We start from the raw sequence: 14,830 nt of genomic DNA, 5'->3' as shown, positions 1-14,830 counted from the left end.
AAATATCCAGACAGACCTGACGTCATCCTCCTATTTGCTTTCTTTGTTCAAACTGTATTAACCTTCTCTTAGTTCCTCAGACACAGAACACAGAACACATCTTGTATGATCCATTGAATGGTCTGATGATGATACTTTCTTTTTGCCACAAAAGTCTTCACTGATCATGCTGATAATGAAATTGTTGTTTTAAAGTCTTACCATCTATTATACCCACACTTAAATTTTCCACAGCGTACGCTGTACTTGGCATAATTTTAATTTCCACAATTATGTCCTCTTGCTTATCAATGCTCTCTTTCTACAGTTTCATCTACACCAAAAATCAGCAAAATGTTTTGTAAATAACAGAAAGTAAACAAGATAGGCTTTGTGAGCCAAGAGGAAAAACTGAGCAACTGTCCTTATCACAAGACAGTCTTTCTTTTATATAGTTTATATTTTACATTTAAAAATGTAAAAAATATTTATAGTCCATGCCAAATCAGGCAGCAGAATGGATTTGGTTCATGGGCAGTAGTTTATCAATGCTTGACCTAGATACATGACATTAAACATGATCTATAGGCCTATGATTTTCATACTCACATCTCTATCCAAGTCATCTTCTTGTTGCCTACTGGATATATTCATTTGAATTCTAAAATACACCTCAATTTAATGTAGGGGGGAAAAGTAAAATAAATAACATGCATGACTCCATGTACACATCTGTCACTTAGAGTCTACCCCATGTTATCAAACCTCCCCAATCTCAATAAAAGATTGTAACCATGTATCTACATTTAAATGCTTGATGTAATTTTTGATCAGTAAGTTCCACTGGGTCTATCTTAAAAACAACTTCAAAATTCAACCAATTTTACAACTTTATTGCTACAACTTTAAGTAACATAATTGTTACAATCACAATCCCAACCACCATCATCCTTCCCCTGAACAAGTGTAATGGTCAACTAAATAATCCTTGTTCCCCCACCACTGTATTCCTCACCAATAATATACCTTTCATACTACAGGTGGAAGGAGCGGTGTTAAGAGTAAATCTAATCATATCACCATCTATATTAAAGCTTTCAATTGATTTGTTTTCTATCTCAACATTGACTACAAAATCCTCATCCCTTACAGCTCTTAATCTCATGTCTCTCCCATACCTTTCCTTTATTCCAGCCAAACTGGCCAGTGCTACACAAAACTATTAGGCTGATTTCTGTTCTAGAACTTTTATATTTGCTATTCCTTCTGATTGGAATACCTGGGGTCAGCGAAGTACATGAGTTTGTCTTTTCATTCCAATCTCACATGAAGCATCACCTCCTCAAAGAGAAAATTCTCTGACCTTCCCATAGCTGAATCACTGCCTCTCCACATGCCAGTTGTATTCAACTACACCATCACATTTCATCTTCTTCATAGCAGTGTACTTCATAGCCCTCCATAACATTGATTAGGTTGCATATTTGGGTGCCTTTTTCCCTGTCCCTTTCTACTACAATAATGTTGTGGTTATAAAACCACTTGAGTCTCTGCCTTCATTGCTATATCCCCAGTGCCTGGCATGTAGTAGGTACTCTATTCTGATCGCCTTGTTGACCACTATGCATATATTAATCTTTTTGACTAATTTTTTTTACACTATTTCTCTTCTACCCCTCTGTACTCTTCTCTCTTATTTATCTTCTGGCTTTCTACTCATCTTTAAATTTTATATTATTCTGTGGCCTCAGAATTTCCCCATTATATTGTAAAGCTTAATTTTCTCAAAAAAAAAAAAAAAACAAGCAAACACTATTTTGGCAAGAAAGCCAGAAGGTAAGATAGAATACAGTAAATGTTTGTTTGGTATAAGTAGGCACATCATTACCAGGAAGACAATTCCACCAAGAAACAAAGAAACAAAAGCACTTCCGGTTATTCCTGGTTCCCAGATTTGAATCCAGAAAGTTTTTTTCACTTTTAAGCATCCTTGACCATAGAGATGAAAGACATCTACTTAGAGTCAAAACTTATTATCACTGTCTACATTTAGATTCCAGAAATACAACTTAATATGGTATCAATTTATGTGATAGTAATTCAGGAGCAGTTTTATCAACATCTTCCAACAGAACAAATGTCTTTTCTAATTAGCATCTTCAATTAAGTACCTAAATCTAATGAAGAATAAGTTATACATTATGCTAAATTTTCATTGGCTCACTATTCTAGAAAGCTTTCAAATTAATTAAAAACAAGATATTCAGTAATGGAAAAGAGAAAGAGATAAAAGCCTGTTTTAATCAATTTAAATTAGAATTTAACATTACTTTAATACACTAGTTTGTACTTGACTGCAAGAATAATAAAGCAAAATTATTGAGTCTTAAGTAGCGACCACTGTATAATCTGAAAAGTCAAAATGAATTACCAAAAAGAAATTTAAAAATCCTTCAATAGCTTCCCACTTCACTCCAAACAAAAGCCAAAGTCATTAAAATGGCAAGTGAGACTCTACATAGTCTATATCCCTTCCTCTCTGTTCTGTTACCTCTCAGATCTCCTACCAACCCCACCACATGTGCTTTGCTCTAGACACATTCGTTTCTTTGCTGTTCTAAAAAACACCAGGCATGACCTTGTTCAAGATTTACACACTTACTGCTCTGTGTGGCTCAGGCCCTAACTACCTTGGGCTTTCAATCACCATCTTCTTCATGAGGTCATTCCAGACTATCCAATTAAAAACTGACTTCTCAGAATTCCCTGCTCCCCATCACTGCATTCTTTTTCACCATCAACCCGACCATACTTAACATATTTATGTTGCTCGTTGTCTGTCATCCCTCTCCCTCCATGGAGGGAATGCAAGCTCCAGATGGCAGGACTGCTTGTCAATTTTCTTAACTACTTTATCACTAGCATCCAGAATAGTTCCTGGTTCAAGGTAAATCCTTTATAAGCTTCTGTTGAGTAGATACCTATATAGTTTGAGCCATCAAGGAGCTTATAAATAAGGAAAAGACACAAATGAACAATTATAGCGCATATTGAGAAATATTGATAGGGTTGTTATGGGGACCTATGAAAACTATAGAGAACAACATCAAAAAAAATAGTGTGGAATCTGGGCAGAGACAGAACAGGGGATATCTGAGTTAAGGGACAAAAGGAAGATAGGCAGCTAAAGAAAAAAGAGAAAGGAAGATCAGAAAATAAGAATTAGAAGTTACTGCAGGAAAAATAAGTTTAAAAAAATCATCATAAGAACAAAGCATAATACACATTGCATCTCAATTATTATGTCACACACAATTAACTATAAAAACCAAAAATAGTTTACGCTTTGATAAAACTATGGTTAATAAATAGATCAATATGTGACATGACCAAATAGAAATCTCAGTGCTTCCTAACTTGAGAAAAAGTAAGGGAAGAAAGTTGTTGATGTATGAGGCACATGTCCGTTAAAGACCAGCACTAGCTTGTGAACATTGTGTACAACCTTCATAATGGAAAGGTGCCAGATTAATTTTTTTGAAGTCTCTTGAAATCTAAGTTGGCAACTCTGAAAATCATGTGTAATTCATGAGCTTTTAAAGGAAACATAATAAGTGACAGAGAAGTGATTTTCAAGTGCTCAGGTATATGTGGCATTATAGGTTGAAGAGGTAGAAAGAAACAGAATTAAGAGTAAGCAGTAATTTCTGCCAAAGACCAGGACATACAGTCTCATACATGTGACTATTTTGCATTTCTTGACTCCACTGTCTAGGCTCTTTAGTTTGTTTGTTCTGGAGTTTGTACATACACACACACACACACACACACACACACACACACACACACACACACAAACTTAACTTGCATTAAAAGCACAATTTAACACTTCATACCATGAGACTATAAAGTTAGGTGGAGTAGGCTAAGTGCCTTCCTGAGGAAGGAGCCAGGTTAATCAGTTACTTACCACTTTATTTCTATTTTTTGGTAGGTAAAGTACCACTAAAATTTCACTAAAATTAATTTTTTAATTCACATTATATTTTAATTTTATTAGCACATTTCAGAATACCTTACTTTATATATTTCTAATACCTGCTTCTATCACTTCTTCTCTTTTTTCCCCTATTTATACCATTTCTATTCCTCTTTCTATATCTTCAGCTATTATGGCCTCTTTATTCTAAATTTAACACACCCACCCACACACACATGCACACACATGCACGCACACGTGGCTGGGAAGAGAAATGAGGCTAGTATATCCCATAGAAGATAATGTCCAATAAACCTACATTTTCTTGAAGTTAAATTCCATAACAAATTCCAAACACAACAAAAATCTCCAAATTAAATTTTAATTCTAAACCAAGTGCCCTCACAGTCCCGAAACACGTAAAAACAGAGCATTAAAGCTCAATAAAAAATGCTAAGATCACTTGGAACAGTGTTTAAAATATTTTTTCCTAAATAAATTCAGTTTTTAGAGATTAGGAGGACCCTAATTAAAATGAGATTTTCCTTACAAAACAAATTAAATAAAATAAATGGTAAATAAAACTCACACTTTATTATGGTGCATGATTAGGGTATTTTGTAGAATATTGTGAATGAATGCCACCTAAAGATTAGATAATACTATATAATTTTAGGAGAAAGTGGTATCAATTACCATGTTCTTCTCCCATAAAAATGAAATATTCTACAACTAAACCCTATTTTTTTCCTATGGCAATGGCTTTGATGATTAGGAAATCACCTTAAAACACTGTAACAAAATACCATACAATGATTTCATTTTAAACAATCAAATCTAAGTTGTGAAGAGAAATCCCTTTATGTACAAAAAAAGTATATTTTTAAGAGAGTATTCCACAACAAGTCTTTATAATTAGATATTTATGGCATCACCTTCCTTACTTCACAGGCTCCCAAGCACATTGCATAAAAGAACATGCATTGACATCTTTTAGGAATATAACCTTCAGATGTCTGGAAAGAATTTAAAATGCATAGTTTTCTCAGAAATCTTAATTTTGAGGGCAAAATCTCAATGAATGTTATTCTCTTTCAAGTAAATCCATTTGTGTTCTTAAATAACTACTTTGTTTACCATATGATATGAATTTTTAATCTAGGGAAATGTGTATAGCATGTAATGTCTAAGAATGGCTAGCTTTTTGTTGTTGTTAATTTCAAGAAGCTGTTAGAATTTAAATGTTGTTGGGGTGGATATTTATGGGAGTTTTAAGTATTGGATTTGCATTTATATATTAAGAAGTTTAAATCAAAAACTAAAACTGGACATAAATAATTCTGCTACAGACCAACTTATACACATACACACATATATATTCTTAACTAGCACAAAGGAAAACTCTTTACATTTGATAAGGAATGCCAAAACATTAAGCCTTCTATTGGATAGCAGAGTTCAATTTCACCACTACTTAGCTTGATGATATTTTAAGGTCAGGTCTCCTGGCATACACAACTAATCATCATTCAATACTGACTGCCAAATGTTTGAGCTCACTTCTCTTAAAACAGTATTCAATTATAAGATGAGAACAATTTATCTAAGCAACCTGGAAAAACATAAACTCTGGTGGCATTAAGGTCCTTCAAGGTGATTATTTCTCACTCGTAATGATTCTAAGATATTAAAACTCATAGATCATATGATCTGCTATACTCTAATTGAAAAACAGTAGCTATAAATCTTCACTCAAAAATGGATACTATCTTCATTTACTGACAGAAGTATACAATCACTTAAATTTCTTTTTATGAATGAAACAAAAAAATGAGGGGAAAAAATAATGCCTTTGGCACACACGGAAAAGATTTCAATGGAGAGAGGGAAAAAGAAAAAGAGATGGGAGAGAAAACTCTATATCTATCCCTCCATCCACCTATCCATCTACCCATCCATCCTTAACAACTTGCAAAATAGGACAACCAAATGATTTGTTTTTTTAAAATTTTGCCCTGTATCTCAAATAGCATTTTACAAGGGAGATCATGAAACTAAAAATCATAATTGCTGAATGTTATCAGATTTTTTTGAATGCTTAATGTCTAACCCAAAATCTGGTCATGAAAGAAACAGAAATCAATTTGCCCTCAAAGTTTAAGTTTGCTACATGATCTCCACTGGCTTCTTCAAAATTTCAAACTTTCTTACATATAGCATCAGAGATGGAATTTCAGCATATAAATAATCATGGAAACTAAATTGATTAAAATGCTCTGTATATTCATGATAATAAAATAGTACTATATTTAAACCCTATATTGCTTACAAAAATCAGGAAAATGGCACTAATTCAAAAACTATGACAAACTTGTTTTTGGAAACAGAGTGGCATACACACTCCATTCTTCTTCTTCTTATTCTTATTATGTACCAGAAAAAATAGCACTCCTTTATTAAAGCCATTAAGATAGGAATATATTTTTAAGGTCTGTCAAACAACATTTCTGAATGTTTTGTTTTTAAATTCAAAATCATATCTTTACTTTTAACAAGAATTCACCTTGTTAATCATATCTTTACTTTCAACAAGAATTCCAAACTGCTTCATCCTGCCTTTATATTCACATGCATCTCAGTGGCTGACTTTTATTAAATTTTTATATAAATTACACCTTTACCTTAATATACATCTCATATCATTACTTGAACATATTGTTGTAGAAAGAAAGAAACTAAATTGTTGAGCTCAGAATTAATTTCTTAGCTCTAAACACAGTAACTGCTGCCTATACCTCCTAGAATTCTGTAAATAAGTTGGGCTCCCTGATGTCTCTGTACAGTCCCTCTGGGCAGTCAGCTTTCCCATGGCCAAAACTGTTATGTTTTATACCTATACATATTAGATGTCAGTTCAGTTTTATCTAGATTGTCCCTAAAAGTAAATGTAGTGTGTTTGGAAATGTGTATGTTCACAACTATCTGTGGTAATGTTTTTTTTTAAATTTTTTAATAAACATTTTATTTTAGAATAGTTTTAGATTTACAGAAAATTTATAAAGATAGTTCATAAAGCTCCCACATACCTAACACTCAATTTCTAGTACTAACATCTGTGATAGTTCTTTTAAAGACAAAGTAAACCTGAACAATTATGTTACTTGCTTCATTTTCTTTTTTAAAAATCACATAAATCCCACTTTATCTTAAGGATTGGCTTTATTTTCATTTACTAAGGAGTTTCTAATGCAAGAACCACCTGAGTAGCATAGAAGAGGGCAGAGTGCAAGACAGGGAATGCTACTCCAAGGATATGCACTGATTATTCTGTAAGTCAGAAGTCAGGAAAATAGATGAGTCAAGCAGATGCTTTTCTTGAGAGATATGAAAACTTGAAAAGGGACAACTACCTGACTGGAGCCCATACTCCACTCCTTCCTTCTTACTTGAACATGATGCCCCTAGAGAGATCACCAGCCAACATTCTTACTTAGAATTTAGGATGCATTTCCTATGGCATGTTTGTTGTAAGTGGTGATTGCACACAGTTGAATTAATGCTGATTATGATTCTTTATGTACATTCTAGAATATATACATATTTGTCTTCTGTCCCCACAACTTAATTACTATTTCTAACATGGCTTTTATGGGGAAAGAAGATCCAAGTTTCCCAATGGCTTACAAATCATTAGCATATAATCTAATGATAAATATGGAGAGCTTGTATGTAAATGCAATGTAGTTTTGCTCTCATCTCTTAGTTAAAGAAACTTTAAGTTAAAATAATTTTATTACTTTTGCACACATATTTGCTATAAGAATCATACTTCATTGATGTGTTATCACACCTCTGGAAGTCCCAAAGATCAAAGTTTAAGACAAAGCTATAAACTCAATGTAAAGAAAACTTCATTTATATATTTTACTGTATTATTTCTCACCAATAGTAAAGTACCATGACATTTTTATTTAAAAATATATCCAGTAATATAAAGTTTTCATTTTAAAACTTTTATATTTAAATTCTGTGTAATTGCATGTCCAACAATGAAAAAAATTAGTATTTAATGAGCTTTATTGATCTAAATGATACTATGCTGCTTGGGTTGTATTTGAAATCATAAGATTTCTTATCATGCCTATGAAACTTCCTTCATTTAATCTAGCTACCTAAAGGAAGCAAAAAATCCCTTAATCATAAAATTAAAGCATTCCATTATGCTTTCTATTAAGTTGTTTTGCCCCATGAATCACTGTCTATTTTAATTTATTCTTTTAAAAAAAAACTAAATTACTTAACTTGCATTTATCATCACAAGCTTCAGTATAGCTAAGCATGGGATTGATTTCAGGGAGTGTTTTTTACACATGACAGTCACTATCAAGGAAAAGAATATATAAGCAATCAATATTGAAGAAAGAATAAAAGGCTTGGACAAATAAAAGAGATGATACTTACTTTTCCTCTAACATTTTAAATATCCAATATTTACCTATTACCCATTAAGAAAAGCCATAATCCCTGGAAATGATCGCCTTTGAAAGGGTTTTGGCAGTCTTGTGTAATACTAAATGTACTGTTGGATCACTATTGCAGAAAAACAGTTGTCCTGCTGCATTTTAGTGATCTGACACATTGCCAGAGGAATAAACAACTCTTTTAGCCAGAAGAAATGTGATGTAGCTGCTGCCTACACATTCTTGTTTTAGATCTTTGGTGAAAAAAAAAATACTATGTGTATTAAATACGATTTCCTTCCATTATTTTTATCAAAAAATAAAAACAAAGTGAGAACTAAATTATATTCTTAATGGCATAAAAGAAACACTCTAAAATCAAAACCTATTTCATTATTAAAACTTATTGTCTGTCTGTATGTATGTATATACCTATTATCACACAAAGACGCATACATGCATTTCTATTTTTGAATACCATCATTCTATTTCACTTCAAAAATAAATTAAATGCAATTACATATGGTAAGCAAACAATGTCCTTTTTGAATCATCTTTTTGAAAGATTTATTAAATTTACTTTCATATACACAATATTTATTGATTATTTTGGAAACCGAAGGACTAACAAAACCTCAACAACTCTACTCCAATTATACAACACCACTATACACTTTCAATTTCATCTAGGGTAATATACCTGCCTGTATACCTTTCCTACTCATAGATTTCAAGTCTTAACAAAAGTAGAAACAATGTCAAAATGGATTCTCCTCCAAGGGAAAAGAATGTCATGGGAGTCAGGACTTTTTTTCACATAAAACATTAAATTACAATTTGTGTCTGAACAGCATCACACCTCCAAAAATAATACAACATTTATCACAAAACACATATCATAGACACTAGTTTTGGCATAAACCACTCCACACAGCTACTGTCAAATCAGTACACTGAAAAACCGTATTAGAAATTCTATGGTCCTTTCCTACTCTGTGAATGACACTTCAGGGCACCACAACCTCAGGACTCTGCTCCACCATTAATTTCTTCCAAATACATTTGGCAAAGCAATGAGAAACATCAAATTTTTCACTTAATTTCTGAAGAACATCACACCCTTTAGAGAATATGTTCTTGAAATTTAAAAATTAAAACAAAAACCACTTATGGAAAGGCACAGAGATCCAAAACCTTCTCTTAAAAAGTATAAAACCTTCAATTAATACAGTCTTGTCAAGTTACACATACACACACACACAAACATTTCTGTATCTCTAAAATCTACTACAACAGAATAAAGCCAATTTTTTAGCAGTCGCTTCAAATGGGATAACAACAACTCACACCTAATTCTAGCTCAACTTAACTAATTTGGAAATATTATAACACACTTTAACAAAAACCTTGGAGAAAGACTGCAACAAATACTTAAAACATCAAACTAAAGCTTCACATAACTTCAAAGTAAAGTGAAACTCATATCCAGCTCTCAAAATATTAAAACATGCTCTCGCCTACCTTGACCTTGACCATTCCCCTGCTGACTCCAAAAGATCACGGTCATCATTAGCAGTTTCGGAGTCCACGTCCACATCCTTCTGGTAACACTTCCTTGTCTTCTGGCCATTGCATTTTAAACTGCATATTCAGTGGGATGGGTGTGAAAAGTATAATAAATTACAACCTTAAAAATGTATTACCATTCAAATCCCATATCTAATATGCAATGTGTATTTAAAAACTATCATGCTCAGATGGAAATATATTTGAAAATCACGTGTCTCTTTGGGATTCTCATAATGATGATTAATATGAGAACTCGTTCATCCTCAGCCTCATATTCCAAGCATGTATCTAAATGATATTTTCCAATGGCACTTTGCAAAATAAGCCATTAAACCTGTGAATACTTAAAAAGTATTACCAAAATATCTACTGGAAATCAGTCAGGCAAAAAATTGTACATGGACACTAGTTATAACTTGTTATTTGAGGTAAATAGATACACCATGTCATCTTTATGCACACATACAAAAATGACTTTTCAACACATTTATGTAAATTTGACCTAAATATCTCCTAAAATATTATTGAATTTTGAATTTAATGGTATTCTAGTTATATCAGTAACTTTAACTACATAAAGAGATTAATCATGTCCACAAAACTAATCTTTTATACTTAAAATTGAGAGTAACATTATAGAAGCCACAAAACATTTGCAATTCCAATTTCAGATATCTGTATACAAACCAGGCACTCTCATATACTCAGATAAAATATGATATCTCACACAAAATAAAATGTACTTGAATGCTTGTTTTCACACTGGTTAATAATGAAAAATTAAAATGCTTAAGTGTCTACCAAATAGATTTTATTCTTATAACTGAATGATGTATAGTAACTAAAATGAATAAACTAAGCCACATGTATCAACATGAATAAATGTCAAAAATAAAAAGTTGAACAAAATTAGCAAGTTGCAAAATAATAGGTTCAATACTATATACTATATATTTTCTATGCAATATAAAATTGTTGAAATCATGTATTTTTGTATATGCATAAATATTTACTTCAACATGATAATGCATAAGAATGGTAAACACCTCAAAATCCCAAATTAGTAAATTACAAGATTACAATTTAAATAGGTATCCAAAGGAAACTTCACTCAAAGATTACCCCAAATCCCAATTTTTCCAAAGTTGACAAAGTATACAGTTAAGGCAAGTAAATTTAAAGATTTCCAGAATAAACCCTCTATTCAAAATGCTACATAGTTATAATTCTAGCAGACTTGGAAGGAAATCTAGGCACCCAGAACTTTTTCTTCTCCCTTTCTCCCACATCAAGAAAGAAGGGTATTTAATTATTCATTTTGTATTACTTCATACTCACAATATCAGAAATAAAGGGAAATTGAAGGAACATCTAACTCATCCTCCTCATTTTAATTTTTTTAATGTTTATTCATTTTTGAGAGAGATAGAGACAGAGCATGGGTGGGGGATCATTCTCCTCATTTTAAAAGAGCAAACAGTCCAAGAAGCCTGCAATGACATCTCCAAGCTCAAGTGTAACAATTCAATGATGACAGACGATGATAGTGTTAGTACTAATAATATTCCTTGAAATTTTTTTGTATTCCAGGCTATCTTACTGTGCTAAAAACCTTGTATTTCTTGTCTCATGTAGTTCACTATGAACTAAGCAATTTCAAAAATCACCATTTCATAGCTGAGAAAACAGAGGCTTAGAGAAAAGACACATAATTCCCAAGTCATATTATCAGCAGCTATCATTGTTGTCACTTGAGCCAAAACACAGAGACTTCAGAGCCTATGTTTTGAACAACAGATTAGTAAGCAGAAATGTAGCCCTAAGTCTAACTATAGTCCATCAAGCATTCCAAAAAGAATACTGAGAGGAAAAGGAGATCTCCTGCATATAGTAACTCATGTATTCATTCCAAATAAACATCTTCAAATTGAAAATCATTAAAACACCAGTTGAATGATTACAGTTAATCTCTTAAAGTATAAACCCTTTCCAGAGAATTTGGGGTGTCCAGGACAAATCTCCACCCTCTGCCAACACACATTAGCATTGCTAATAATGTTACATTGAAGAATAAGATGAGTAATAATAGAAAAAAGCAAAGGTGATGCTTGGTTATTTGCTTAGGGAGCAGGGTAGGAAATTGTTGCCAAAGACCAACCCTAGTGATGTGTGTGTGTGTGTGTGTGTGTGTGTGTGTACATGTACACATTCTTTTAGCCACTAATTTGTAGATCTTTGTCCTCTTGAATCACTGCATAACCATTTTTATCTGGTATCAGCAATGTCAAAATTCAGATTCAAATCACCCTTCAATGGATTGCTTTGGCAAATTTATTCTTATTTAATATTTCCTGAACTTCTGCTAGCCTACACACTGCTCAATTTAAATGGTGCCTGTGGCAGTATTTGAAAAATCTAAAAACACTCTTCAGAAAGGATTGGCATATAAAACACCAGTTCCACTATATATTTTAGTAAAATTTTAAAGAACAGATGGCTTTTAAATTGTTATTGTAATCAAAATAAAATGTAACCTTCCTCTCTGAGTTGATGTTTATGGAAAACTAATATATTATAAATGCCAAGTTACTATGATGTGTTATCTATATACTATTCCTGCCATTCTATAAATATAAAAATCATAACTTTCTAAGAAACTTTTATATAAATCAACAACTGTGCTCACATAACATAAAATCAATACTTCTTTTATTTCTACGAAAGAAAAACAAAATAACTAAAAAAGAACATGCTAGATGAACCATAGTAAACAGTCCAAGAAGTAACATTGACCATAAGACATGCCATGGACTTCTCTAAATCTCTTTTTGTAACACTATTTTCATGCATTTGACAATAAAAAGTAGATGAACAATGTCAGTGTTAAGTACTTTTACTTGTGCCTGTTACTTTTTAAAGATTGGAATAAGTCCTAAAACATGGATAATTGGGTCCATTGTGCTTTTCTGTCTGAAAATAGATTTGATATTCCCTAAGTGGAGAATAATTTAAGACTTCAGGTTGGTAATGCCTATATAAAACACCTGACTCAATTGTCTTCCTATGACTCTCTTCATGTTGAAGGTCACCAAAGGAAAAAAAAATAGATGTTAGGAATGTATTATGTATGATTTCTTATTACATGTAATAAGAAAATTAGTTGGGTGTGCAAGGATTTTGGAGCAAACAGCACTATGGGATTGTGTCCTGGAGTATGAAGACTCCAAGGTATATTTACAAGGTGTCGCTCTGTCGGATGATGCCCACAATGGTACCACTTGTCTGAGGGAGGCTTCACACCTACGGTACCAACTAGGGAGGGCAGTCTTGAATTAAGGATCCTGACTATAGAACACCTACTATCAACACAAGTGGAAGTTTCCATTACAGAACATCTCTGCATTATCTCTGCAACTTCTAAAATTCTGCCCATTCCCAGTAGTTCCACTTCTCACATGGATTTTCTAGATGTTCTCTTCCACCCCAGCCAGCAGACCCGACCAGGCATCCTTGGTTGTATGTATGCATGAAACTGGTTCTTAAGTGAAATCTATTTCTGAATCCAGATAAGTAATGCCCCCAGACTTGTCATTCCATTATCATCTCTAGGCTGTAGCTCCAGCCAGTTTCTTGTGTAAGATTTTACAGCAGCTTCTTCAAAGAAAAAAATCTCCTCTGGAACAGTTTTCTTGCAAGACCCTAACTTGGCAATTGAAGTGTTTCTCCACTGAGAGAGTTAGGCTGTGCCAAAAAGCCTCCAGGTTGATGCTTCTTTTGCTTAACTTCTCCATTAAAAGACAACCTCTCTGATCACCCTTTTAAAACTAGAGACCAAAGAACCAAATGAGATCAGGAAGTGACCATAGCTCACAGGTCATCAATTCGTCTTCTTAGCATATTATAGGAACACAATCTAAGCCAGAAAAACATAGAGCCCATTATAGTTCTTGAGTTCCAGTTATTAACATTGATTTTTTTCAATGGGAAATTTTTATTAGAAGCCATCACATGACTTACATTCAGTAATAACTTAGATTAAGATATATATTGGAGTCTTACTTTAACATTGTCCTTGAACTGGGTGCCAGACTCATTTTTAAAAGGGCCCTTTTTGACATTAGTAAATTCTTGTAGGTAGGATCTATCTCAGTCCAAAATATACCTGGTATGTAGTGATGATGGCCAAAGTTCTGTATAATCCAAATTAATATTGCAATATGTGTAAATATAAGTGTACATATAATAATATTAATTTATTTTATTTTTCAACAGTATAAAACTTTGAAGCTGAAAATATTACTGTAGGCCACCATGCTTTAGAATAAAAGCCCAGGCAGTGATAAGAAACTTAGATGCTGACCCCATTTAATATCTTGACAAATTAATTAATCTTTTTAAGATTCAGTCTCTACATAGGTGACAAATGAAAAAAAATCTCTAAAATTCTGATAAGCTATAAAGTATTAAAATTATATTATGTCATTAATTCAAGAGAGAGACTGATAAATAGTTTGAATTTTAAAAAACCAAACATCTTGAAATATAATATAGCATGCAATTCTGTCCCAAAATGTGGTCCACAAATGTTCTACTTCAGAATAATCTAGGATACCTGGTAAAATGTACAGTCCTATGTGTCACTGTGGACACACTGAATCAGAATTTCTGGAGATGAAGCCTTGGAATATACATCATAATAAAGCCTCCAAATAGTTTTTAGTCATAAAGCTAGGAATTTGTGGTTTATACCATCCCACTTAAAATTATACATAGATTTAATAGAAATCCATAGTCTTTCTAATCTTAACGATAGAAACTCTATATTCAGACTGCCTTTTCAGAA

General features: G+C 32.6%; 1 protein-coding gene across 1 annotated transcript in view; it reads right to left on the bottom strand.

Annotated features, from left to right (window-relative positions):
• Positions 1 to 14,830, bottom strand: part of ROBO2 (roundabout guidance receptor 2) — a 1,697,359-nt gene that overhangs the window by 1,662,797 nt on the left and 19,732 nt on the right. Inside the window, exon 2 of the mRNA XM_060640255.3 lies at positions 9,940 to 10,059. Coding sequence (XP_060496238.1) covers positions 9,940 to 10,048 — 109 coding nt within the window. The 5' untranslated portion in view covers positions 10,049 to 10,059. The remainder of the gene's footprint in view (positions 1 to 9,939; positions 10,060 to 14,830) is intronic.

Source organism: Panthera onca, chromosome C2, assembly GCF_046562875.1.
Source record: "Panthera onca isolate mPanOnc1 chromosome C2, mPanOnc1 haplotype 2, whole genome shotgun sequence".
Taxonomy (NCBI): domain Eukaryota; kingdom Metazoa; phylum Chordata; class Mammalia; order Carnivora; family Felidae; genus Panthera; species Panthera onca.
Note: the sequence above shows the minus strand (reverse complement) of the source record. Positions and strands in the feature narration are given on the sequence as shown.